This window comes from Haplochromis burtoni, unplaced genomic scaffold (assembly GCF_018398535.1).
Source record: "Haplochromis burtoni strain Fernald_Lab_line unplaced genomic scaffold, NCSU_Asbu1 Contig_22, whole genome shotgun sequence".
Classification (NCBI taxonomy): domain Eukaryota; kingdom Metazoa; phylum Chordata; class Actinopteri; order Cichliformes; family Cichlidae; genus Haplochromis; species Haplochromis burtoni.
Window position 1 is genome coordinate 423,665 of NW_024582383.1, and position 26,047 is coordinate 449,711.

Below are 26,047 nucleotides of genomic sequence, written 5' to 3' on the forward strand. Positions count from 1 at the left end.
AATATATGAAAAAATTCTTTGCAATATTACACAATGAGTGATATTTACAGGGAAACAATATTGAATCAGAACGTCCTTCCTTTTAACGGAGCGCTGTAACCTTTGATAAGAAGATGAAAGAGGGGTTTGGTCGTGGAAACCCCACCTCCATCCCATACTTGATTTCCTGGCCTGTGTTAAGTAAACAGTGATCCATAAAACAATAAAAATAATAAAACATCAGCACAAACACTTTGTACCAGGGGCTTCGTGGGGTGACTCTCCAAGGCTACGCAGCTTTCCTGTTGGTGTGTAGATGGCTCAGTGCTTTTCTCCTATAGAGTGAAGTAATACACATGGTTAGTAGAGAGATACAATCACTCCTGCTGAGAAGCAGAACAACAAAGCAAACCTACAGTTCAGGAAAATGTACCTTTGAAACCCTTAGAAATCACAAAAAAATCAAAGTTTCAAGGATGCTGAAAAAATATGAGCCTGACATCATGACGGTTATGTCTCGTATGTCTCGTTATCACCAGATCGGCGTGGAGGACCTGAGGCGTCAGCAGCAGCAGGACAGGGACCGGATCGCAGCCCTGGAAAAGAGGATCAGCTCCATAGACCAGCACTTGAGGCAAAGCTTGGAAATCTCTCGCAGCGAGACCGAGCGCTCACAGGCCTGCTGCAACACAGTCACCGAGCTGGGAAGGAGGCTGTCTGATGTCGAAGTCCGACTCACCTCCACTGCAAACAAGTGTGACGCTATTAAAGGGCGGCTGGATAAGGAGCTCGGGACGGGTGGAGGAAAGGGAAGAGTGACAGAGGACCGGTTGAACGGCAGGCTAAGAGAACTGGAAAAGAGGATGAATACCACAATGAGGAAGACGGAGCAGAGGTGTACTAACACCGGGAACAACTTGAAAGAAACTGTGCAGAGAGACGTCACTCAGCTGCGAAACTCGGTCCTCGTTCAGCTCGATGACCACAGCTACAAGATCGGTAAAGTAGAGCTGGATGTGGCTGTTCTTGGAGACACGGTCAAGGACCACAGTCGACGTTTAAGCAAGCTGGAGAACATCACGACCTTCCTCGACAGACGGCTAACATCGACCACAGACATGTGCAGAGACACCTGCGGGCCGAACGCAAGAGACCGAACAAGTGATGAAACTGTGAAAACTTTAGAGTGGAGGGTTGTGGCCAACCAGGATGAGATCCAAAAGTTTAACACCAAGCTGAACAACCTGTCGGTGTCAGGAGACTCGCTGCTTGAGAGAGTGATTAACTTAACAACTGATGTGAAAAAGATAACAGCTGTGACCGGGAAGGATGGCGAGCACTTCAACAGGATCTTCACTGAAGTGGAAACTTTGGGCCGCGATTTTAAGGAGTGTTTGATATGCAGCACTGTAGAAAAGGACCTGCTCACATTTAAAAACTCCACCACGATCAGCCTCAACAGATGCCAGACGGCACTGACGGATCTGCGGAGAAAAGTCGACTCGGGAGAATCTGTCTGCTCTCAGGTTTGCTCCAACCTCCAGGAGGAGGTGGGACGACTCAGAGAGGACGTGGAGGAGTGCACGGTGCAGTGTAAAACCAACATAAATGATCTAAAGAAACGTCTGGAAGGTCACACTGTACATAGTGGAAAATTAGGAGGGGATCTGAAGTCTATCCAAGGAGAGCTGGCTGAGGTCATGGATACTTTTAGCTCCATTAATGACACTCTGAAGGGCCTGGGAAGGACTGTGCAGACACACGGGCACACGATAACAGATCTGACCCACATTAAGGACAATATCATCGTTGAGGTAAGAATATGTGATGCAGATAATAGCCTAGTTATGCACACATCTGTTTGGCATGTGAACCTTTTAAAGCCACTAAAGGCTTTTTCTGCGTTGCATTGTGGAGTGGCTATAAAGTAAGCAATGAACCAAAACAAGGAGGCTATATCAGTGTGACTGTTGGTAGCTTGGATCAGCAGGCATAGCAGCGGAAACTGCCTGGAAAAACAGAAAGAGCAGTGTTGGGCGGGCTGCGCAGTTGTTCAGTTCAAATGCACTGCAAGTCAAGAAAACACCAGCAAACAGAAAATGATGCAAAAGCACACAAAAGAAAACAGAAGTTCAATAAAAAACAAGAGAAATTCATAAAAATTTCCAAATGCATCGCGGTTACCTTTGGAACTGTTTTCATAGAATATTTATACAGTTATGAAAATAGGATATTACAGATATTTGGGTTTTCTGACAGATGATGTGCTGACCGTAGGAGAATAAATTGTGGAGCAAAGGAAAACAGAAAAGTCTTTTCATAGTAGAACTTTCAACACTCTTTTCAAGGTGAACAACCTGCAAACGGTCGTGGTAGACCACGTCGCTGACTCAGACACTCGATTCAGCGATCTGGGCAGAGAGATCCAAATAATCAGGAGCAACCATGTGACTGAGATCGGGGAGTGCCGGAGGTCCAGTGACGGCCTAGATCGAAGGCTCTCCAACCTCGAAAAAGTGTCTGGGCGCTTCGACACGGTTTCTGGAAAGCTGGAGGGCATCAAGGAGGGCTTGGACCGACACGTGTCTGGGCTGTGGACCTCTGTTAATGGACTCAATGTCACAGTTACTTCTCAAGGAAATGCTATTGAAAATATCCAGAACGTCCAGCTGCCTCACATCCACTCCAACATACACAGGCTGAACTCTTCAGTGGTCGACTTGGTCAGAGACTTCCACAGATTCAAAACACGGGACTTTAAGGGTGAGTCACAGAGGGCAGATGGCGTGGGATTTGAATGCTGGTCGAGAGATAGTTGCTCCCAACTGAAGGGAGGTACGTTTGGACTGAGGGAAAAATAGATGAAAGAAAGATTCCAGGCAGTTGTCATAAAATGATTTAAATTGTGCTCTCTGCCTAAAAGCTAAGTTTTAGTAAATATGAGAGTAAAGGGCGCGTTCCACGAGTTCTCTTTAAGGATAGTGTTACTGGTACTGGAGTGTTTCCCGGCTGTCTCACCAAACATTGCACTCCTTCAGGTCCACCTGGTCCACCTGGGCTCCGAGGAGAGCAAGGGCCCCGGGGTCCGATGGGACCCGAAGGGAGGATAGGACCTCAGGGCAGAGATGGCGAACAGGGACCAATGGGACCCCCAGGTAAATACTGTAGGCCCAGTGTTGGAACCAGAGTAGTGATCATCTTAGGCCAAAAAGATGGAAGTTAAGCTTAATCAAGCTAGCTAAAGTTAGCTATGTTATTTAGGAATGTGCATTTGTACCGTTTGGATGTGACTCCTGGTAAAACCTTTCACCAAACACAGGCTTCTTGAACAATCTGTTAACACCGCAGCAGCAAATCATTTTTATTTGGCTGATAATTGGCATTATTCTCAACTAGATGATCAAATTTAGGTTGTTTTCTCTGGGCTTATTTTTTATTTTTTTGTGTGTATGTGTTTGTTTGTTTGTTTATATCTCTCTATGGACATACTGCAAATCGATTTCCCATTGGGGACAATAACGTTACCACCATTGAAATCTTAAATCATCACACCAACTAAAATGCAGTAGAATGTGATTTGCTCTAAATTTTCACTCAAAAAAACATAAACTATAGAACTATGAATTTCCAATGCGACCCAGCCATGGGACAAGGCACATGTGTGAGCCGTCTCCCACTGGGACACAAACTTCAGTACAGAAGAGTAAATTTAGGTCAGAGTAATGACGAATACCATAAATTGACTTCTGCTTCTTACTAGTTTGAATTTACTTTTTATATAAATAAACGTGTATTAACAGACGTATTTGGTGCATCTTTGATGTCTCTTCATTAACATGTTGCATATGTACAATATAAACACGAGGAATGGTATCGCTGGGTCTAACTCGCTGTTGTTGTCTTTCATCTTACTTTCCAGGTCTCAGAGGGGAACAGGGTATGTGGTGTTCTTATCAAACAGCAGATCAAAGTGCGACTAACTCTTTGATCCCGAATCCACGGTAACACCTGCTCTTTGTTTCTGCTCTATCATCAGGTCCTCCAGGCTCCGATGCCCACGTGCCACGCCTTTCCTTCTCTGCCGCCATGACCCGCCCGATGAGGAACACGGGAACCATAGTGTTCAATGAAGTCTTTGTCAATGAAAATAACGCCTACAATCCCAAAACAGGTGAGTTTCACTACAACGGACGTTTCAATAGTTTTAGGTTTTCTTTATTTCAACTTGCTGTCTGCAGTCAGTCATTATGACCTCGTCCTGTCCCTCAGGTTATTTCACAGCTCCTGTGCGTGGGAAGTACTTCTTCAGTGGCATCCTGACAGGCCACAAAAACATAAAGATCGAGGCAGTGCTGTCCAAGTCCAACACTGGTGTGGCCCGAGCAGACTCGGCCGGATATCAGCCTGAAGGCCTGGAGAAGCCCATGGCTGAGGCAAAGCACATCCCTGGAGCGTTAGCTGTCTTTAACATCATCCTACCCATGGAGGAAGGGGACACGGTCTGTATCGACCTTGTAACTGGGAAGCTGGCCTACTCCTCCGAACCTCTGACCATCTTCAGTGGGATGCTGCTCTACGAAACCATCTGATTGGATGTGTAAAAATCCTGAGCGTGAGAGCTTCTGATTTGTCCAAGAGACAGTGCCACTGAGAAATGCAGATTATTGGACTGGATCTATTCAGCAAGACAAAAGCTTATGTTTGACCTTCAGTGCCAGGAAGGATTTCAGAAGTCCTTTGTAACCACAGTCGTTTGTTCTGTGTTTCACAGCTTTAAGGAAAACTATTTTAGGCAAGAGCCATTGGTGTGTTTTTGTATCCTGAAGAAGCCACTGCACGGTTATCTAATAATGTCACATGTTTTCACTAATATTTTCATATATATCTACAACCAATCCCTCCCCCAGAATTAAATTTAAAAAAATTGGCACATCGTGTAAAATGGAAATAAAAACAGAACACAATGATTTGTGTCACAAATGTCATAAATCCACCTTTTTATTCACAATCGAATACACAAAACATGTTTGTGACTCTTATCACTATATCCCTCTTCTTTAAAAAGCTGGGAGTTAAGGAGACCAGATGCTGGACTTTTGGGAGAGGATTGTTGTCCCGTTGGTGTCTGTTAGAGGATCCAAGCTGCTCAACAGTCCTGGCTCTTCTCTGTTGCACTGTAATAGATGCATTATGCAGCTTAGCATTGTCTAAGGCCTTCCCTGAAAAAGATGTCTGGGTGGGAACTCGTTCTGATCTCCCACCTGTATGTATTTCATAGGTACTGATGCGCCTCCACACCATCAGAGAGGCAGGACTTGAGAGCTGCTGACAAGCCGAATGGTGCCTCTTCTCTTTTCTTTAGAGGACACGGCGTCCGTGTTTTCCAAAAAGAATTTCAAATTTCAGTTCTTCCAACCACAGTTTTCCACTTTGCCTCAGTCTATTTTAAATGAGCTTTGGCCCAGAGAAGTTTCTGGATCATGTTCGTGTATAGAGCTTTATCCTGCCTTTAGTCACAGACAATGGACCTTACAATTAGATGCAAAATGTTCCTCCAGCTGTTTCTTTTTAGTAACGTTAACTTTTCCAAACTTTTTTGAGATTTGCTGATGCAAACCAAGTCAAGAGCTAATGTTTTTTTCTCAAAATAATTTCAGCTTAAACTTGTAAAAATATGGATCCATAACATTTCAAAATCATTGCATTCTGTTGTTATTTTCATTTTACATGCCATTCCAACATTTTTGGAACTGGTTCAGGTAGTTTTTTTCTACTTTTAGCTCCGTATTATGTCACTGAGAATGGATATCCCTTATATGGGCACCTTAGTTGTGTAGCCAATAGGAAGAAAGTTGGCTCAAAGTCGGGCGGGGGAGCTGAAATTGCTTCTTTCAGACAGAGGATGAACTACGGGGCTACGCCAAGGACCAGTGTAAGATAAAAAAAAGGGTTATTTTTAACCAGGGATCCTTCAAAGCTACAAAGCTAAGCAGAGTTCAAGAATGAAAACATGGAGCTGGAAGAGAGCACCACCGGTGCCATTTAAAGAAAGGTTATCTTATAAAAAGATGATTAATGTGAGGGCTTTTTGTCCCTTATCCACCCACAGCATACCAAACGATCAGAGGTTATTACACACACTTCCTGAATTATTCCTTGGAGTTTCATTCTTACCACAAGTAAATTCCCAGAAATACAACGCAGAGTGCCAATTGTATTGGAAAAAATGCAGAGTGATGAAGTCCAAACCACTATCACTATTCTTTAGGAGGAAATGCGCAAATGAAGTCACTGATAGTTTGGTGGAGAAACCACAGGATTTTATAAATCATACAAAACAATAAGAGCATTATAGGACATTAGCTGTGCCCAGAAACACAAGAGGACGTGGAGGACTGCCAAGGGCAAGAACAGTTCTTCTAAGGGACGTTTGTGAGAGTTCAGATGGTGGAAGTTATGTCGCTGTTACTATCAGTCGATCTTACGCTGGAGTTTTTATGCAAAGCAAACAATAACAAATACAGAAGCTACACTTATCCTTATATCAAGTATACAAAGCCTATTTCTTTGATTGAACACACACATCCTGCCTTTGGTTGTCTGTTTTTCAACTGTGTATTTTGAAAGGTGTTGTACATATTTTTTTAAATGGCTTGCACACTTGTTTGCAGATTCATAATGCATTTTGTACATTATGGCTTAAGAGTGTATTTTCTCTTTTTTCGTATCATACACGTTTTCCTTTGCAAGGAGGACATGTTTGTCATCAACTCTAGTGTGGAAATATAAGTGTATGTGTCTAAGCATTGTGTAACCTTAACAGACTGTACATATTTTTATGATCTTTAAGAACTGCCACTTCACCTTGCATGGTACTGTATACGTTTTGTATGTTTTGCCACGTGTGCTACAAATACAGATACCCAGTGTTATACGGCTCACGTCAACAGTATCGCTCTCATCTGGATTTGGTTTCTTTTATTAAATGAGCTGGTATGCATCAGGTTTTACACACTGCCCCGCCTGCTTTGGACTTCACTTATTTGATCTGGCACTTCTTTGGCCTTCACAAATACACACAGCTGGGCTGACTTTTGTTTCTGGCTCCTACTTCAAACCTCTATCATCTCCTCCCTCGACTTCAACAGGCTAATTTTAGCTTAAGACAAGACAAGGAATCTGTTAAACTGTTTTTCTTTCATATGCTGCACTGCAGTGACCCCTAGTGTTCAGGATATTTACTCCAGCAGCTGTTAGGAAAAGCTTAACAGTCAAGATGCTCATTACTTATCAAAGAAAAGATATGTGCTCTTATTTGTGTTATGTTATAGCCTCATTCCAAAATGAAATTCTACACAAGTGAAAAACATTTTTGCTGGAAGTATATAAAATATATAATTACATATTACATGCCCATAATTACTCACAGACTTTGCTCGACATCGTGTTGAAGCACCTTTAGCAGCAATCACAGCCTAAAGTCTTTGAATATGATGCTACAAGCTAGCACTCTTGTTTTTGAGCAGTTTCTCTCATCCTTCTTTGGAGAACCACTCAAGCCCCACCAGGCTGCGTAGTCATTTTTGGCTCTCTGTTCAATCAGGTCCAAGTCTGGCCTCTGGCTGGACATTCACAGAGTGAAGCCACTCCTTTGTTATCTGGGATGTGTACTTAGGGTCATTGTCCTGTTTGAAGATAAACCTTCGCCCAAGTATAAGGTCCAGAGAGCTCTGGAGCAGCTTATCATCAAGGACTCTGCATTGCTGTATTCATTTTTGATTCCTTTTCCCTTGATCCTGACTAGTCTTCCCGCTGCTGAAAAAAAACATCCCCACAGCATGATGCTGCCACCACCGTGCTTCACTGTGAGGATGGTACTGGCCAGGTGGTGGCCGGTTTCCTCCAGACATGATGGAGGACATGAGTCAGGCCAAAGAGGTCAATTTTCGTTTCATCAGATCAGAGAACTTCAGACGTGCAGTCATTCGCCTCTTACTGAGGAGTGGCTTTCATCTAGCCACACAGGCCTGATTGGTGGAGAAACTTTTGGTGGTGCAGAAATGGTTGTCCTTCTGGAAGGTTCTCCTCTCTCCACGGAGCAACGCTGGAGTTCTGTCAGGTTCTCTAAAACCTCTGACTAAGGCCCTTCTACCCTGATTGCTCAGATTGGCTTGATAGCCAGCTCTAGTCCTGATGGTTCCAAACGTCTTCTATTTACAGATGTTGGAGGACACTGAGCTCAGTCAGACCTTCAAAACTGCAGACCTTTTTCTGTAACCTTCCCCAGATCAGTGCCTCCATACAATCTTGTCTCGGAGGTTTGGGATTGTCCAATTCCTTGGACTTCATGGCTTGGTTAGTGCTCTGACATGCACTGTCAACTTTGTGACCTGATTTATACAGGTGTGTGCTTTTCCAACAGAAAACATCTGACAGATGATCAGTGGAGACAGGATGAACATGATGCCAACCTTGAGTGTCATGGCAAAGGCTGTGAATACTCATGTACACGATCTGTTATTTTTAGTCAGTTTGCAAGAATTTCAAGCAAACGATTTTAACTTTGTCATTAACTTTTGACAATTTTGAAAAAATAAAATAATCCATTTGGGGAAAATGGAAGCAAAGTGGTGACGCTTTCATTTACGACAATTTCAGTATTGCCGAGCTTATCGAGAGACCCTGAAAGCAGCATCAGACGAGGGCACGAGGTCCTGCCCGGGATTTTCGCGCGTTCCGTTGCCATGGAGCCGACTTTGTTTCCTTCTAACGGCCCGCACAGAAAAGTGAAAAGCCTGGGAGGAAAAGCAGGTACAGACGGGACCCTCTCGCTGACCAAGCCTGGGTTTGTGGACCACAGCAGCAAGTGTCTGTCAAACAAGGGGAGCCCGTGTAACCCGTGCGTGTCTGCGTGCAGGTGCGTGATGAGCTTGAGGGTTTATGGTACTGACAGATTTTTAACAATACTCGTGACTTTATTTTTCATGTACTGTGGTGATGTTTGTCTTAAAGAGACCAGAAAAAGCACTGGGCCACTTTGTATGAAAGTCGCCATTCACATGGGTAACATGAACAAGTATCTTATTTAAACTGCAGTTTTTCAGAGGAAAAGAAAGCACCTAAAAATTGTAATTCAATTAAAAGATGTTAGAACCAAATATTTGCGTGCATGTTAGAAAGCTCCTATTTCATACCAGCATTCAGTGAGTCCACAATGAGCAGCAGAGTGGCAGAGGGCCGCCTGCAGACCCTGCAGATCTACCGCCTGCTTCAGCTGGTCCATAAAGGGGATACGGCACAGATAGAGAAGATGGTGCAGCTCGGGGCGGAAGACCTCATCAGTCTCACAGAGCCGAAGGACGGCGTGGGGGTGCTCCACGTGGCAGTTTCAGCCAACAATCTAGGTAATGTATGCCTGTGGGTTGGCTGTGGCAGACTCATTCCTTTGCAACAATCAGGCACATTTGGTTGGACGAGTGCTATGTTTGTTCAGCTCAAATACTGTGGGTATTTACAGTACAGGTTATTTCATTGGAGATAATGTATCGGAATTTCAGGAGCGGGACCACGCCTCCAAACACGCTCCTTCCGGTTGTCATCTGTATAGGTTGTTCTCAATTCTTTAACTTCTTCATTTCTATTTAGTCCACGGGGATCTGCCAGGCCCGGGAGCCGTCCCCTTCGAGGCCTTCCCCAAACTGCAGCTCAATTCATGTCAAAGCATCACTTTTACCTACTAAAACGCTGTCAAACCTAAAATGAGGACGTGGGCCCAGCTAGTGAATTTAGTCTTTGTGTCTTTGTTTGCATGCCGCATTTCTTGCCAAAGAAAATATGTCCACAGAGATTTGTGGCAGCATGTAGAGTTCTCGAAAACGGCAGCGCAATGGAAAATGGATGTTATTAAGTTTGCTAAACATCTTAATCACTGCCTGCAGTAACACTGGGGAAAGATGACATGGGGTATAAACATGTATTTCCAGTTACGTTTAAACATAATCTGCATCAAGCCCAGTTGGTCTGAGAATTTACCACAACCCCAAATATGATCTGTCTCCTGATTGTTTCTGCTCTCTCTTTTTCTCCTCGCAGAGCTCGTCACCTTCCTCCTCTCTAAGGGGGCAGATCCTAACGTGCAGGACAAAAGGGGCCGCGCTCCGATTATGTTAGCTGCTGAGCTGGGCAACCATCCCATTGTGTCTCTCTTGGCCCACAGCGAAGCCAACCTGAGGCTCCTGGATGTAGAGGGCAAAAGTGAGTTCAAAACTAAAGGCATTACTACTTATAATCTCTGTGTAGGTTTAGCAACACTGCACTGACAGAACAGTTACGGGATTTCAAACACACTAAAGCTGTGTGCCGGGAGCTTCGTGGCATGAGTTTCTATGGCCGATGGTACAGGTGTAGGCGGCCCACTTTTGTTCATGTAGTGTGTATATGGTGGTAAACAGCAGGGTTTTCTTCAGATGTCTAGTTCAGAATTGCAGCTGTCACACAATTCAAATAAGTTTTCACAATAAGAACCCAGAGGCATTTCAAGGGCTCAGCCCAATGGCGATGCTCACTTTTAGAGGGACATTGATGCCTATCTTTGTCTCCCTTAGCTTTAACCACACAGTGGGTGATTTTCAACGACTTGGCAACTCGAGAGAAATTCAGTCACGTCCGGCGACGTAAAGTGACTATGGGTGAAAAAACTATGGCAATGAGAAAGAAGTCTGAGTCTTTCTCAACTTCAGCTGGCACTGAGAGCACAGGATGCTGGTGGCTGACAGCTAACAGGGAAGTAAATACATTAGAAGTTACTTAGGTGATGGGAGTCTGTCCGTTAACAGCCGACTGTCACCTACAAAGTAAGGTTTGGGAAGCTAATCGCTTCCTGTGTGGATGCAGGTTTAGCCCACGATCGTTTTAAACAAAGAGACTCTAAAGCTGCAGCTTTTTGCTTTCTGGTTAAATAAAGTTTTGAAACAAAAATATTTTGTAGCATTTAACAGCTGCAGAATGATCAAGGCTGATATTATCACAGGAACACGTGAGAGTTGAATTTCAGAGCTTTTTTGTTTGTGATATGTCATATTTGTTTAAAAGTTCCTGCACAAATGAAGCTCATTCATTGTGTGCCAAGTGTATCAGATGGTTTGCTTTAAATGTATGTATTCTCATTTGAGTCTCAGTTTCCCAAATGGGGGCGTTTCCATCTCAAGGTAGGTCAGCTGGATCGCTTGCGGCGTCTTTCCGCTCATGAACATGCAGAGTTTGTCTCTTTAGATATTGATGAGGAGGTGGTATCCCAGACAACTCCAATCAGAGCGCACAAAGGTCTTCTGAAGGAGCTCGTTGAAGTAATCGTGATAATGACCCCATTACAGTGTGTCTGTGGTAGCGATTACTCTAACTGGCTCTCCTTTGAGAGGTAGATCAAGGCTGAGTGATTGAATGCTTCCTGACGTATAATTTACATACTGTATGATGTATGTACACATGTGTGAAGAGCCATATGAGGTTTTGTTTGTGTGTCATGCCACATGGACACGTCTAATTACAGATCAAGTCCTAATGATCGTCTCCTGTGAAACACGCTGAGCAACTTGATACGACCCAGCTCTCCCTGGGGTTTTGTTCAGCCTGGCCTCAGTGCTCACAGCAGGCTGAGCTTCAGTAGTCTCACACACCTGTTTGTGTTATCCGTCGTGTCAGGAATATGGAGTAATGTGGGAATAATCAGAGTGGGGAAAGTAAAACACAGCATCCTGCCCTCCCTCCTTTTACAGCAGTTTGATCCACCAGCAGTTAGCAGCTGTGCTCGGTGCTGGAAGCGTGGAAGCTCTCTGTCAGAGCAAAGTTTCCCGAAAGTTTCCTCGCTTTTAATTTTGCAGTAGAAATGAAGATGGCTTGATTTGACTTGGCAGAGTTAGCTCGCTGATAGCTGCGAAGGACTGCAAACACTGGATTAGACGGAGGGTCCACATTAATATTTGAAACAGCATTTAGGTCTTAAGTGCTTAGCTATCAAAGTAGTCTGATTACACTGATGTACAGGTTTATTGTTGACGCTTACTTGCTTCTTCTGTCTCATGAGCTTTTCCTAAACTTTTGCACCCACGCTGTGACTCAGATGTGCTGTTCTACTGCATCTACCCCACCAAACGCCACTGCCACTGCCTGCAGGTGTTGCTTAAGTGCGGAGCCGATGCCAACAGCGTGTCAGTGCAGGGGATGCATGTCTTTCAGCTGATGTGTGAAAAGGCCCAGGAGTGCACCCCCCTGTGCCTCATTATGCTGAATGCCGGGGCAGACCCCAATGCGGCACACCAGGTAAACAACAGGGACTGTGAGACCTGCGTTTTGAAGACAGTCTGTTGGAGCTGAAGCCTTTCCTCTCCTCTCTTCCCCTCTGCTCAGAAAACTGGAGTCACAGCGTTGATGGAGGCAGGCAAAGCAGGGTCCCTTCCGCTTGTTAGAGCTATAATCAGGATGGGCGGAGACCCCAACGCCTCTGACAGGAAGCGGCTCACAGCCGTCCACTATGCTGCCATGGGGGGCTTTTTTGAGGTGTAGTAGCTGCTCATATATAATAGCTGACATCTTTTGAAATGGCAATAACATGCAAAGTTAAGCTGTATCTATTAGGACTTATTCTACTTTGTACTGGAAGCTGAATTAAAATGACAGCGACCCACTGTTAGTGTAAGCAGCACCTCGGATTTAGGCTCGTCTAACGTGTTGCTCTGGGCTGTGTTCAGGTGCTTCAGGTGCTGTCTGCATACTCAGCAGACATGAGTGCGATGAGCCTTAAGGACTGCACAGCCTTACACTACGCTGCTGCCTCGGGCAATGCAAACTGCTGCAAGTTCCTGGCACAGAGAGGTACTGTACTCTTTAAAGTCTTCTTCTGTGATGAGGCCTGTCACTCCTGCTGATGCCTTAAAAGGAGCCCGACTGTGCAGACATTTAAAGCTCATATCAACATTACATTCAGTAATTTCAGTCTGATGTCACTTGTAGGCTAACGCTGAAACGCAGGAGGAGAGCACAGCAGCTGTTACTCAAAATGTACATGAGGAGAAAGCTGGTCACAGCGCGGGGGTCTGTGTGGTATCACAGAGCATTGCAATCGGCTCCGAGTCTTAAATGTGTGTGTTGGTGTTTGACAAACAGGGAAACAAACTGAATACTTAAGTAAAAAGGGCTCATCGTAATATTTACTGTTGAGCGAGGTAAATGTGTGTCAGCCTCGCAGCCTTATATAAAAACCACCATGACATGTGCTCTGCTCGAGCGTCTCGGTCATTCCTCAGACCTCTGATGCCTGGAATCTGCTGGACTCGCTGTTCTAGCCACTGGGACCACTTTGGACTTGACCGTTCACATCTCCAGCTGTTCTTTCCGCCCATCGGACTTCTTCCCAATATTACAGTAAGCTGGGATTGTCGCGTCTGCAGCCTTGTGCTCTTTATCGGCCACAGCTCTGTGTGGTTGGTCGTCAGCAGCTGTCTGTTTGCGCCGCCATGACTCTGTGGAGTCCTTTAGGCCGAGCTCTTCTAACCTCTGGTAGGATTTATTGATGTCAGCCACCTCCTCTATCTAGCCCATGCAGGGGCTTTGTCCTCCTGTGTTTCCTCCTCCTGTTAGCTCCTCAGCTACCTAAGGCACTGTTGTAGCAGCTCATCTTGTGGGTGGGGGTGGGGGTCATGTATTCATGGTTGCTTCTGGCTTGTCGCTCTGATCCCCTCCCTCTCTCTCGTAGAGCCCAAAGGTGCTGGACTGCGTTCCCAGGGTCCCACCTAAGCATCTATGACACTTATGTGGCCGTGATGATGGCCGTACGTCTGTACTGGCTCACATCTTATTGCTGTCTTCTCAGCACCTGCCTCACCTTCTGTAGGCGTCGCCTCTGTGAGTGCGTGTTCATGAGGCTGTCACATTATTGTTGGTCACGGTGTTTTTGAGGTATTGCTACATAAGTATTGTATGCCCAAACTGTGTAATGATTCATATCAAAGTCAAAGTCAACTTTATTTGTCAATGCTGCCACATGTACAGGACATACAGAGAATAGAAATTTCGTTACTCTCAAACCCTAGATGAAATAGCAAATGAACATTTAAATATAAGAGAGTGATTAAAAAATGCAAATAAAATAATTAAAAAGTAAAAATTTAAATAAATAAATACAATACAAATTAACAAGAAAGCTATGCAATATACAATATTCAGGTAAGGGTAAATGACATTGAGTGTAAACCAGGCAGAGTATGAATAGGCAAATAGTGCAAATGGAGATTTAGTATGTACGGTAAGAGATAGTATAACAACAAAGTCTTATGAGGTAATGGCAGTCCAATGCTCCACAAAGTGACTGGTAACTGGTGCAGGCCAGTGAGTGAGTCGATGGTGGGTGTTTGGTATTGGTTGGGGTGTGTGTGTGTGTGTGTGTGTGTGTGTGACAGAGTTCAGTGAGACCATGGAGGAGAAGAGGGGAGAGGGGGCAGAATCGGGAGGGAGTTAAGCTTCCTGACAGCCTGATGGATGAAGCTGTCCTTCAGTCTGCTGGTCCTGGCCTGGAGACTCCGCAGTCTCCTCCCCGACGGCAGCAGCTTGAAGAAGCTTTGCATTGGGTGCGTGGGATCAGCCGCTATGCAAAGGGCTTTTTTAGTGAGATATGCATGGCCTGTGAGAGGAATGCTGACGGTTACACTGAATATCTTCAAGTTTAAAAGGGGAACAGGACTCTATTTGGAATATGGGAGTTTCAGTTCGTTCCAAAAACTGCTCTACGGTACCTTTTTACGGTACGATGATTTCAATATGTTACCCTCCGTTTGTAGTAGTGTTCGTAAACATGGAAACGTAAAGGAGCACGCTCCACGTTACTGCCAAAATGTTGAAATGTCATTTCATTTACACGCGTGTGGACGCTGGAAGAGTCGAGCACATTTCTGATTCTGTTCTGGTTTCTTTGATACACGAGCACGTCTCGTTTGATCACACACGGGGATTTCCCAGCTGCTAGAAATATGGATCAAGCTGTCGTTTTATGATCAAACGCACAGCCCTTTCAGAGATTAACATAATAACACAGTCCCCCTGCTTTTTTCATGTTCACACGTGGAAGTATTGTCCATAATTACCAGCTTGTGCACGCCTGCTGCTCACCACACCTGTCATTGTGTGTTGGTTTTAGCGCGTTGTCAGCTTCCTGTGTGATCAGAGGTCTTTTTGGACTGTTTGCTGCCCAGCTGGGGACAAATCTGTCCCATCACTCATGTTTCTTAAGACGATTTGGAGACATTTCTGTCCTTCAACGCGCATATTAAACCCTCTCTTGTATTGGAAACATCCCACGTTCATGCATTTGTGACTTCTAGGCTGGACTTGTGTAATTCGCTGTTATCAGGATGTCAGACAGTACATTTGTCCCATGTTGACGTCTCCTCACTGCTTGGACTGGGTTCTGGGTAAAATCCAGAACTGAATTTCGAATTCTTCTCCTCAGTATTTTTATAACAGATTGGAGGATCAGTGTTCTCCCCTCTGTGTCTGCATATCTCTGGTATGCTACTATAGCTGCAACCACAGTCCTGAGGACATTCTGCCGTGTGTTTATATAACCTCTGCTCTGTGGTCAGGTTGTAACCCTAAACTGAAGAACCGGGAAGGTTTGCTGCCGCATCAGATTGCCAAAGATTCCGGTCACAACGCAGTAGCCAAGGAGCTCCGGAAGGCGGAGAGGAAGCAGGGAAAAGGCAGCGATCCCAGCGGCACCGGGCAGATGTCAGAGCTCTGGGCACTGACTCTCCACGACTGGTCTCAAGAGTATGAAGCCGAACTGTGGAAAGCCTTTGGCGACAAATCAGACACAGTTACTGCAGAGAGGTTTATTTCTGTATTAGAGGAGCTACAAGCTCCAGTTGAACCAGACCGGATCCAAGCAGTCATCTCAGCCCATGGAGGAGACGTCAACATCAGTGACTTCATCAGAGGAGTCAAGTACATCAAGAAACCGTTCCGCCTCTCCTCGTATATGCCTAAGAAGAAAAAGGGGGGAAAGGGAAAAAAAGGGGGCAAGAAGAAGAAGAAGGGTCCGTTTGTTCTCCCCATGCCCGTTTGCACCCTCCCACCGGAGCTGAAGCCCCGACGAGCAGACGGAGGCCCACCCAGCTTCATGATCAGCTCATACTTTAACTGCTCGGATGTCCTCCGATTCGACCCGGCTCACCCGCCAGTGCATCCGGTGATGAACGACTCAGGATGGTACATACACAAGCCACCGCCGGTCTACGTCAACGTGAACTCCTGCGTGAGAACCAATGATCTGGAGTCTCTGGACCAGGCCTTCAGTGAAGGGGTGCCGGTGGACGTTCAGGATGAGTTTTACAAGACGCCGCTGATGGTCGCGTGCTCCACTGGCAGCTATGAGATGGCTCAGTACCTCCTCAGCAAGGGGTGAGAAAGTTCATGTTCTGATTTCAGTGCCGTTTGTTTTTTCTGTGGCTTTACAATAAAAGCCAAATTAATATTTTCAATATTTTTTACCCGTTTCTTTAGCTTTGTATCACAAAGCACGCACACAGAAGCAAACTGAGTTTTTCTGGTGTTTTCTGGTGGCTGCTGATCCGAGCCAAAGAATGGGCCTAAATACTAATACACGCCTTAAACCCTGACATCACTGTCTGTGACAGGGCTGATGTGAACGTGTGTGACCAGTTCTTCTGGACCCCCCTCCACCATGCAGCGTACGCCGGGCAGCGGGAACTCATTGAACTTCTGGTGAATGCTGGAGCTAACGTCGATGCCCCGGCCCTGGGCGGAGCCACGCCCCTCATGAGGGCCATTGAGACGTCTCGAGTGTCCTGTGTGGATTTCCTCATCGAGGCGGGTGCCAGTGTGCTTGCAGAGAACAAGAGAGGTGTGTTCAAAGCCTTTGTACCTTTTTCTTATAATGCCACAATGGAAACACGTGATTTTGTATAATTGCTCTCTAACTCTAACTCTCCATCAACATTTACTCTACAGGTCTCCTTTGTGGCGATGTATAACGTACCAGCATTCATATCCTGTCTTTATAGGCCCATTGACTACAACCCTACATCGTAGCACTTTCACATCTATGGCCACTTTAGAATCACCATGTCTCGTTTAACTGCTGATTTTACTTCTGTACAGAGCAAAGCTGCCTTGATGTTGCCAGAGATTTTGCAAACCCTGTGATAATCGACTTGGTCAAACAAAAGATGGATTCTCTGCCTAAACCAAAGGACAAAGCAAAAGGAAAGGAGGCCGAAGCTAAAAAGCCTAAAGCCAAGGTACACAAATAATCTACGACTTAAAGGAGACCTTTGAAACACATTAAAATCGTTTGCCTTCAGACTTTCCCTGTTATCTTTGTTTCTCTAAACTGTATCTAATGTTCACTCTGTACTATAGGAATATAGCAAGTCTTGGTTCTGATATAGTGCTTTTCTCCTCTGTTTGAGCGTTCACAGCATTTTCACCATACAAGTGCGTTTTCCTGGGCCTCAGTGCTCTTTCACACTCCCACGCTGATGTATGCAGCAGGGCAGCTCTGGGATCAGCGTCTGGGCCACAGAGACAGCCCGCTCTGTCTCCTGATCCCCATCATGACCTCTAAATCATGTAAAAGGACACACGCTGGTGTTGCTCTCTTCTCCCTCGTAGCAGCAGGGAAACCCGAGCCTGCAAAGGGAGCTGATTACTTAAAGCTGGGCACTCGTACGCAAATGACACCACATGTGTTTGGTTACAGCTACACCGAGCTGGTGTTTAGATTTGTATTCCCTCTAACGAGGTCACAGTCGGTTCAGATGTATTGATGTTGTCATTAAGACCCTGAAAGCAGCAGGTGTTTGTGAGGCGTTCATAAATAGTCAGGAGTATTTATAATTCAAGGAAAATATCTGTCACACAGAGAGCCGACGAATCACGGAGCGTTTTTCTCTGAGCTCGGTCGGAGGCGGTATGAGCTGCTTTCACTGTTTTCTACAATAAAGGGCAATAATCCTCATCAGGCCCACTGGAATTCACAAACTCTCTGTAAATCATGCACCTTCAGCACTGTGAGTGATTCAGAAGAAGCCCCGTGGTCGTCCTACCCTCTAACCACAGCCGTGGGAACATGTGGGGGCTTCTGTGGGAATTACACCACTCTCAGTACCCGACTGCATGTTGTTCTTGTTTGTCTTTAAAAATTAGTTACATGTGAACAAAAAAATTTATATTTGTCAATGAAAGAATAATTACACTAAGAAATATAGGACGCACACACACACACACACACACACACACACACACACACACACACACACACACACACACACACACACACACACAGAGCAGCTAGGGGATGGGAAAGGCAGTTTGATGCCAGCAGAGCCAATGATTACCTGATAACAAGCTCACACAAACAGCACAGAGCTCTGCAGCGTCTGTGGTGAACGCCAGAACATCCTGATGAGAACATCAACACCCGTGTGATCGGTGATTAAGTTAATAATGGGCCTTTGTGCAGAACGATTGGTGTAGCAGCAAATTCTTCCCATGACCGCGCCTCACATGTAGACGGGGTTTTACAAAAACAGCGTTTTGGCAGCCGTCAATATCCAGCTTAGCCACAGTCCTGGCCAATCAGATGATAGCCTTTTTTGACATGCAGTTGGCAAAGCTCAAGTTTCACATCCTGCAGCTTGCAGACAGTTTTTCCTGCGTATGCTTTGACAATGCCAGTGATAAACATTCATTATTGCGATGACACACTGACACAGCGGTGGAGGCAGATAGGCTGAACACCTGACGATGATGGCCGACAAAAAGAAACACTCGAATCGATGCAAATTGCTTAAAGCAGGCCTAGATGATCTCCAGCTGCAGCTTCACAGGACCTTCAGTTCAGTCTAACTTGGTACCATCCAGAGGCAGGATCACATCAGCAGCAGGTAGCAGTGATGCAAACATCTGGCAGGAAGTCATATCTCGTAAAGTTCACAGTTCTGTGAATAATTATTTGCCCCTTTCCTGATTTCTTATTTGTCACAATAACATGTTTTCAGATCATCAAACAAATGTTAATATTAGACGACGATAACCTGAGTAAATATTCATTCAACTAAATGATCCTACGTGGAGCTGCGTGGAAAAGTCATTGCCTCCTAAAGCTACTAAGTGTCAACCGTGACAACAACTGCAGTCAGTGATAACGAGCAGTGGATCCTTCACTGTGGATCCTTCACTGTGGATCCTTCACTGTGGAGCAACAGTCTTCTTTGTTTTAATTCAGCCACAGTGGAGGGTTCTTGAACATGAATTACCAACATGCTGGTGTGTGTCAGATCGTTGTCCTGCTGCAGAAGCCAGAGGCACTTAAGCTGCAGTGCACGAACTGATGGCCAGATATGCTTCTTCAGGATTTTCTGGTGGAGCTGAATTCAGCAGGTTTGACAGTTGTTTGATGTTCTTTTCATGGAAAGCCGTGCTAGTTTTATGCCGGCGTAACAGGACTCAGACGAGAGCTTTGCCTCGTCGGTCCACCGAGTATTATCCCAACAGCTTCATCACAGTGTTTTTTGGTAGATATGAGCCTTTCTGTTCTCTTTGGTCAGCAGTGGTTTTCTCCTCGAACTCTCATTTTTGCCCCGTCTCCTTCTTACTGTTGAATCATGAACTCTGACCTTAACACACACAAGTGAGGCCTGCGGTTCTTTGTTGTTCGGGGTTCTTTTGTGACCTCCTGGATGAGTCGTTGATGTGTTTTTGGAGTCATTCTGGTACGCCGCCCACTCCTGGGAAGGTTCTCCATTTGTGTACAGTGGTTCTCATCGTGGTTCGCTGGAGTCCCAAAGCCTTACAAGTGGCTTTGTAACCTTCTCAAGACGGACGTCAGGGACTTTGTTTCTCATCTGAAACATCCGAGCCATGTAAGTGTGACATATATGCAAAACTAAGAAATCAGGAACAGGGCAAATACTTTTTGTAGCACATTTATATACAAAATAAGTTTTGTTACTGATGCTCCTCAGATTCCTTCACAAGGTTTTCTCAGTCCAAAGTAAACATTAGCTGTCCGGTGCTTTAACAGAGTACTTCTGTTTCCTCGGTGCAACAGCTAAATCTTTGGATTACTCTTTCTCCTGCCTCTGCACCGTTACTGAAAACCATTGAGCTTTAATCCTCAAACATAACGTTTATTGTTAGCGACCTAATCTTGTGCATTTGGACATCTCTAGCTGCCTTTAACCAGCCTGAATCTGACACTTTGTATTGAACACAGCGAGGCTGCAGAAGCTTTGAAAGTCTTGGTATTCACTACAGGTTGCTGCTGCAAAAGTCGCTGTGCAAGCAGAGACGTCGTCTGCAGCAGCAGAGAAGACTCCACCCCAGAAGGATTCAAATAGTGTCGTCCTGCAGAACACCAGCATCACGACTGGGAAAACCAAACTCGTGGACATCACCTTTGTGCCAAAGACGGTGAGCCTCTCCACCGTTTACAAGAAGATGGCTTAATGTGTCTTCTGCTGCCGGCTAGTTGCAGCAGTCACAACGTGCACAAACCAACCCTGCATTAAGCCCGTTAGTGCACACATGTTCCTGAAGAAGTGACTGTGTAATTCCACTTCTCACTCTGACTGTTTTTGTCTCAGGTTTGGGGGAAGCCGCCCACCACCAGCCAGCTGATGTCAAAGATAGAGAGAAGGAATAAGCTCCCATCCCTCGAGGTGGACTTTGACAACCTCGTGATGCCTTTCAGCCGCGACCTCCAGGGCACGATGCTGGAGCTAACAAACAGCGCAGAGTAACAGGCAGCGAGGTTAGACAGAGGCTGACATCTTGGACTGAAACTGGCCACTTATCATAATTGTGGATGTTTCATCTTTTCCACATGGCTTCTTTTTTCTGCCTTGTTGGACATCGTGCTTTGAATAACGTTTCCTTCCATCGCATCAGGTTCCTGCTGCTTTCATTACGGCTCTGTGCCCGTGACAGACGTGGTCACAGGTTTGATGTTTCCAGGTTGTGCGTCTCTAATCATCGATGTTATAACTCAGGAATGACTTAAGAATATTTTTTTCTTTTTTAAGGAGGCACAAGCATCCACTTGGACTCAACGATGAACCGATTGGACATAATCGATTCACTTTTATTGTTTCCTTTTGGGAAAATTTGTCATTTATCACAGCCAGGTGATTAAACGCAGACAGCACTGCACAGCAACATGTGGCAAAGAACAAAGGGCTTGTGGCCCTGATAAACTACATTGTAACTCAGGAAGCACTGCAGCAACATGGTGTATGGATAACATTATATCCACAGGGTCAAAGGTCATAATGTTGTTTGACAGCATGACTCAGAAGGATGAACTGTGGGCCGATCTGCTGTAGTGTTGTTGAACACGTTTTACAAACTGCAGCTGTTTTTCGGTGATACGCATCATCTTTCACTGCTTTTTCTGCTGTCATGGCAACAACTTTGCATTTCATGAGAATGAACTTTATGGGCCAAATGTGTGATCGCTTATTTTAAAAAACTGTTTGTTTATTTCATGAAACAACGTTTATTTTGCTTTTTCTTATTTCTGCTCATATTTCTGCTGCTATAATGGCTCAATGTGGTCGTCTCTGACACGCAGAGTGACGGGAACGATGGGTTGTCAAACCTGAGGTCTGGGGGCCAGAATCAGCCTGGCAAAATCCCCTACTCGGCCCACTGGATGTTTTAGGACTTTTAACTGTATTTTCATCAAACCTACAGCTGTCCTACTAATAAAGACTCCCTCCACAGCTATTCATAACACAATAATGAAGATAAACAATTAAAAAACAGAAAAGTTCCTGTTTTCTCACTATCGACTACAAAAAACATCTTCTTTTTATACAATGTATCCACAGAAAAATGAATAAAATGAGACATTTTCTGTATAAAATATTCCACTCGCTGGCACTTTTGGCAATGAGCCCCTGGAACCTTTTCTCTAATTCATTTCTTGCAGTTTCAGAGTTGTGCTGGAAGATTTCTTTCATTTATTACAGCAGCATTTTTGATCATGTAGAAAAGCTAAGGAGTATTGTTGCAGTTGCACTTTATTTTTCTTATTCTGAGACATCTCGGGGGTTGGATGTGCAGCTAAATGAGGTTACAGTTACAGATAATGGGGTATTGATGTTTTTACATGAATTTGTCTTTGCTGGTTTAAGAGGGGGACAAATATGTGGTTTCAGACAGTGGATGAACTGAGAGGGTGCAGCAAAGATAAAGAAGAACTTATTTTGAGTTGTGAATCATGCAAAGCTACTCTAGTGGTCTGCAAGAATAGAAAGATACAGAGCTGGAAATTAGCACAGTTCGTGAGTGAAATAAAAGTGTGCAGATGGTTCAGATCCTGCCAGCTCTGCAGTAACTGTGCCTGCAGTGAGAGAAAACAGATCAAACCACATGCTTAAGACGTCACACAAAGAAAGAAGTCATCATCGCAGCCTGTCAGGGCTCTCACGTCGCCTTCGTGTCGGGGTGATTTGGTCCTTCAGCCCTGTGCAGTTCCATCTTTGTACCAGCACATGGCGCTGTTTGCCAGGTTTTCCAAAGCAGCGGTCTGGTTGTTTATTAGAACAGAAAACTTGGAGCAAGCTCTTGTGTTTCGAGCACAGAAAGGCATCAAAATGGCAGCCGTTCATCTTTGCCCAGATTACCTTAACGATACTGTGTCTGAGCCCTGTTTGGATAAGGCTTGTTTTTTGGATGTTTACATGAATGCAGCTACAGGAAACAGACATTTCTTCTGCTTTAAATGTCGCATTGAGGCACACTCCCATCATCATCGCCACCATCACCTGATAAAATTAGATTGCAGCGTCCTCGAGGTCCATGGGGACGGAGTTATATAATCAAATATATCAGCAGAGAGGGAGGGGTCGAGGTTCTCAATACGGGCCCGGGATTGTTTAAATATGCATAAGCACAACGCCATCGATGACAGTGGAGAGAAAGAGGGGGATGGACGGAAGCAGTGAGACAGGCAGAAAAAGGCGCGCATGTATGTAACGATACTCAGAGAGACGAATGGAGACAGTGAGCAGGGGAATGGAGAACATATCACTGAAAGCCCAGCAGTGCCATTCATAAAGAGACCCGAGAGATGAGGGAAGGTGAGGAGTGACAGCGAGAGAAGGGAAGGCAGAGGCACACGGGGGGGAGAGCAGCGGAGGGTGATTCAGAGGATGGGGAGGGAGCACGACAGAGGAATGGGAGTGGGCGGGAGGAGAAGATGAGGGCTTTTCTAGCACAATCAGTGGCACACAGGTTAGAGGGAGTAAACAAGGCTGTGATGCAGCGCGTCTGTTAGGGCGTCGGCTTGCAGCATGTTTGCAGAACCACTCGGAGACACATGCGAGCGGCTTTGAGTTAATGTGTCATTAGCGCAGTCAGGAACAAGCTCTCCTATTTGAACTGTCTGTGTGAGCGTACCATGAAAGCGTGCCAGCTGAACATGCCTGAGAGTCGCAGCCTGTTTGGAGCCTCTCCCTCCTCCCCCTCCCCTCTGCTGAGTATCAGTCTGAGCTGCAGGCAGCAGCACTGCAGTCTCTCAGCTCGGGCCCTGCTCCGCTTACTCAGCACTTCAACCCTTCACTTCCCCAAACAGCCTCTGGGGACAAACACAAAAACACACACTATATTATATTATTGCTGTTTGTCACATTAGAGCATTATTGATGTGTCATCATTTGCAATAATCGTGCCTTCATAGAGACACAAATGTGCTCACATATGCATCCAGCATCCAGTAATGACATACATGCATAACCATGCACAGACTCATTGTGCACATGCACGACGTGCAGTTGTGTCTGTCTGCCTGTAGTCTCCAGAAGCATCTACACGGAGATCCACATAGACACATAGGTGTTAGGTTAAAAGCTTTGATGATGAACAACATTTTGGGTTAAAAAATCTGTTTTTCTCCGATTTCAGGGTGAGATGGATCCAGTGCTCCTGACTTTTCTCACCAATAGTGTAAATATGGTAGCCACGCTCCCGTCGACAGCACTGTGCAGATCTGTATCCATTATTGATGCGGGAGTCGTGTTTCACGCTGAATGTGACACAACAGGAGAACGTACAGTAAGCTCTGCCAGCAGCTTTTGTCTTTGTTTAGCACCTGTGCAGGTTTACTGTGTGTGTGTGTGTTGCAGTGATTCATCATTCATTAGTGCAGTGTTGGCAGTGCCATAGATCTCTTTATCTTTCTCAGCTTTAGATTCCAATTTGTTCCAGGCCTGGAACTTTTATTATGAGAGTATTGATCTGAATTTCGTAGTGAGACCAGTAACGCTGGGTGGTAAACAGAGGATGGGGTCTTGGCTCACATAAGCAGAACAATTCCTGGGAAAGACACCAAAAGCTGGTATAATAAATATCTCTCAGGATGCATTGCAGCTGCAACCATTTCACTGACTGTACTTTGATTTAAGAAAAACACAAAAACAGTATTTAATGGTATTTTAAGAAAAAGAGAATAACAGGAGGCCAAAGGAACAATGTTTGATATTACCAGGTCACTATAATCAAACATGGGATTTTAAAACACTGACTCTCTACTTTAAGATCCTATTCTACAGAAACATATTGTTTCTGTAAGGAACACGCTGGCATTGGGCTTTAATCAGCTCAAACTACAGGAACAGATTTCCTCTGCCCTGAAAACAACTCATCAGCATTGCTGGCAGTGATCATGAAGACCAGAGCGGTCCCATTAGACTTTAACTCTGCTGCCTTTCAGTCTTCATTATGGTTTTACAGCAAATATACCAAAGTCCAAATAAGCGCCTCCACGAAGAAGCAGGACTGGCACATAATAAGTGTAAAGCTGAATACATATCATAATAGTTTAGTGTACTTAAGAAGACATGATATTATTAATTTGACTTGGGAACGAAGATTTATGAAACTGCATTAAAATTATATTATCTAATGTAGGAGAAAAAGGAATGTGACACTGCTAAAAGTATTACATATATGATTGGGTCTGGGTGTAAAGAAGGGTGAGTATTCTACTTAAAGAGGACCTACTGTGCTCCTTTTCACCTCTATGTTTTTATTCAATAACTTTTAATGAGGTTTTCCATGATTCACTGTACAAAACAATCCTCCCCCATCTTTTTCTGTGGAATGGTACAGCCCCTTATTACAGATGTTTCCTGAAACAGTCCTATTAGCTGTTCCTTTAAGCCAGCTTTCTACTGATTGGCTGCCTGTTATAAACAAGCAGGTGGGCGGGGCTGCTGCGTTCACAAACAGAGCAACTGCTGTCCTAACAGGTAATGCAGTACTGCACATTTTGGTATTTATTAGTTAATAAGTCAGTACAGGCGCAGTGTTATACACACCGATACCAGTATGTGAGACGTAGACTGTGCTTCCCTGCAAACAGCACGTTGGATCAACCTCAAGTCTTTAAATGTGCTGTAGGTTTAAAATAAAAAGTAGACAGTCAACACAAATACGCTCTGACATTTTTCATACAGCAGGTTTAACGTATATTTTTTAATTTCCAAGAAGATAATTTCATACAATTCAAGAGGTCACATAATGATATCAGAGACTAGAAACAAAGTATCAGCTGGTATCAATCTGATACCCATACCAGCATTATTGATATTTGGATCAATCCACTGACCTCTAATGTCAGCTTTCACTGACGTCACCTGGAGCCACGAGTAGAAACATGTTAACAACAGGAGAGCTTAGAGCCCACAGGTTCCTGCGTTTCTCCTGGATACATGAGACCAAATCTGATAAACACGAGTTCAGTTTCATGACTTGACCATGTCAGTGTTGTGCTTTTGTTTTCAGTGGGACATTTTGGATTTAGAGCACTGATAAGAGCACTTTGATGTCCTGTGTCCGAGCCTTTGTGTGCGCTTGGATCTTACTGCAGTGTCAGCTGTACTCCCCAAACTGACCTTTGAAAATGCAACGAGGAGAGATGGTCACACACACACACACAGACACACAGACACACACACACACACACACACACACACACACACACATTATTGTT

At 44.8% G+C, this 26,047-nt stretch overlaps 2 protein-coding genes across 2 annotated transcripts in view; both read left to right on the forward strand.

Moving 5' to 3' along the window:
• emilin1a (elastin microfibril interfacer 1a) overlaps window positions 1-6,940 on the forward strand; it is a 37,046-nt gene extending 30,106 nt beyond the window's left edge. Inside the window, exons 7-12 of the mRNA XM_005917145.3 lie at window positions 519-1,793; window positions 2,328-2,742; window positions 3,018-3,134; window positions 3,899-3,916; window positions 4,016-4,150; window positions 4,249-6,940. Coding sequence (XP_005917207.1) covers window positions 519-1,793; window positions 2,328-2,742; window positions 3,018-3,134; window positions 3,899-3,916; window positions 4,016-4,150; window positions 4,249-4,568 — 2,280 coding nt within the window. The 3' untranslated portion in view covers window positions 4,569-6,940. The remainder of the gene's footprint in view (window positions 1-518; window positions 1,794-2,327; window positions 2,743-3,017; window positions 3,135-3,898; window positions 3,917-4,015; window positions 4,151-4,248) is intronic.
• A 129-nt stretch (window positions 6,941-7,069) lies between these two features.
• Window positions 7,070-26,011, forward strand: ankef1a (ankyrin repeat and EF-hand domain containing 1a). The gene is made up of 11 exons (XM_014332054.2): window positions 7,070-8,896; window positions 9,177-9,383; window positions 10,072-10,233; window positions 12,098-12,297; window positions 12,385-12,534; window positions 12,726-12,849; window positions 15,612-16,428; window positions 16,665-16,891; window positions 17,149-17,288; window positions 20,308-20,463; window positions 20,637-26,011. The coding sequence occupies exons 2-11, from the start codon at window positions 9,194-9,196 to the stop codon at window positions 20,790-20,792; spliced, it is 2,322 nt and encodes a 773-aa protein (XP_014187540.1). The 5' UTR covers window positions 7,070-8,896; window positions 9,177-9,193; the 3' UTR covers window positions 20,793-26,011.
• The last annotated feature ends 36 nt before the right edge of the window (window positions 26,012-26,047 follow it).

Excerpts from the sequence above, each read along its gene's own strand:
- ankef1a (XM_014332054.2), top strand. The coding sequence starts at position 9,194 with ATGAGCAGCAGAGTGGCAGAGGGCCGCCTGCAGACCCTGCAGATCTAC. Across the intron at positions 9,384-10,071 it reads AGTTTCAGCCAACAATCTAG|AGCTCGTCACCTTCCTCCTC; the intron begins GTAATGTATGCC and ends TTCTCCTCGCAG. Across the intron at positions 10,234-12,097 it reads CCTGGATGTAGAGGGCAAAA|ATGTGCTGTTCTACTGCATC; the intron begins GTGAGTTCAAAA and ends GCTGTGACTCAG.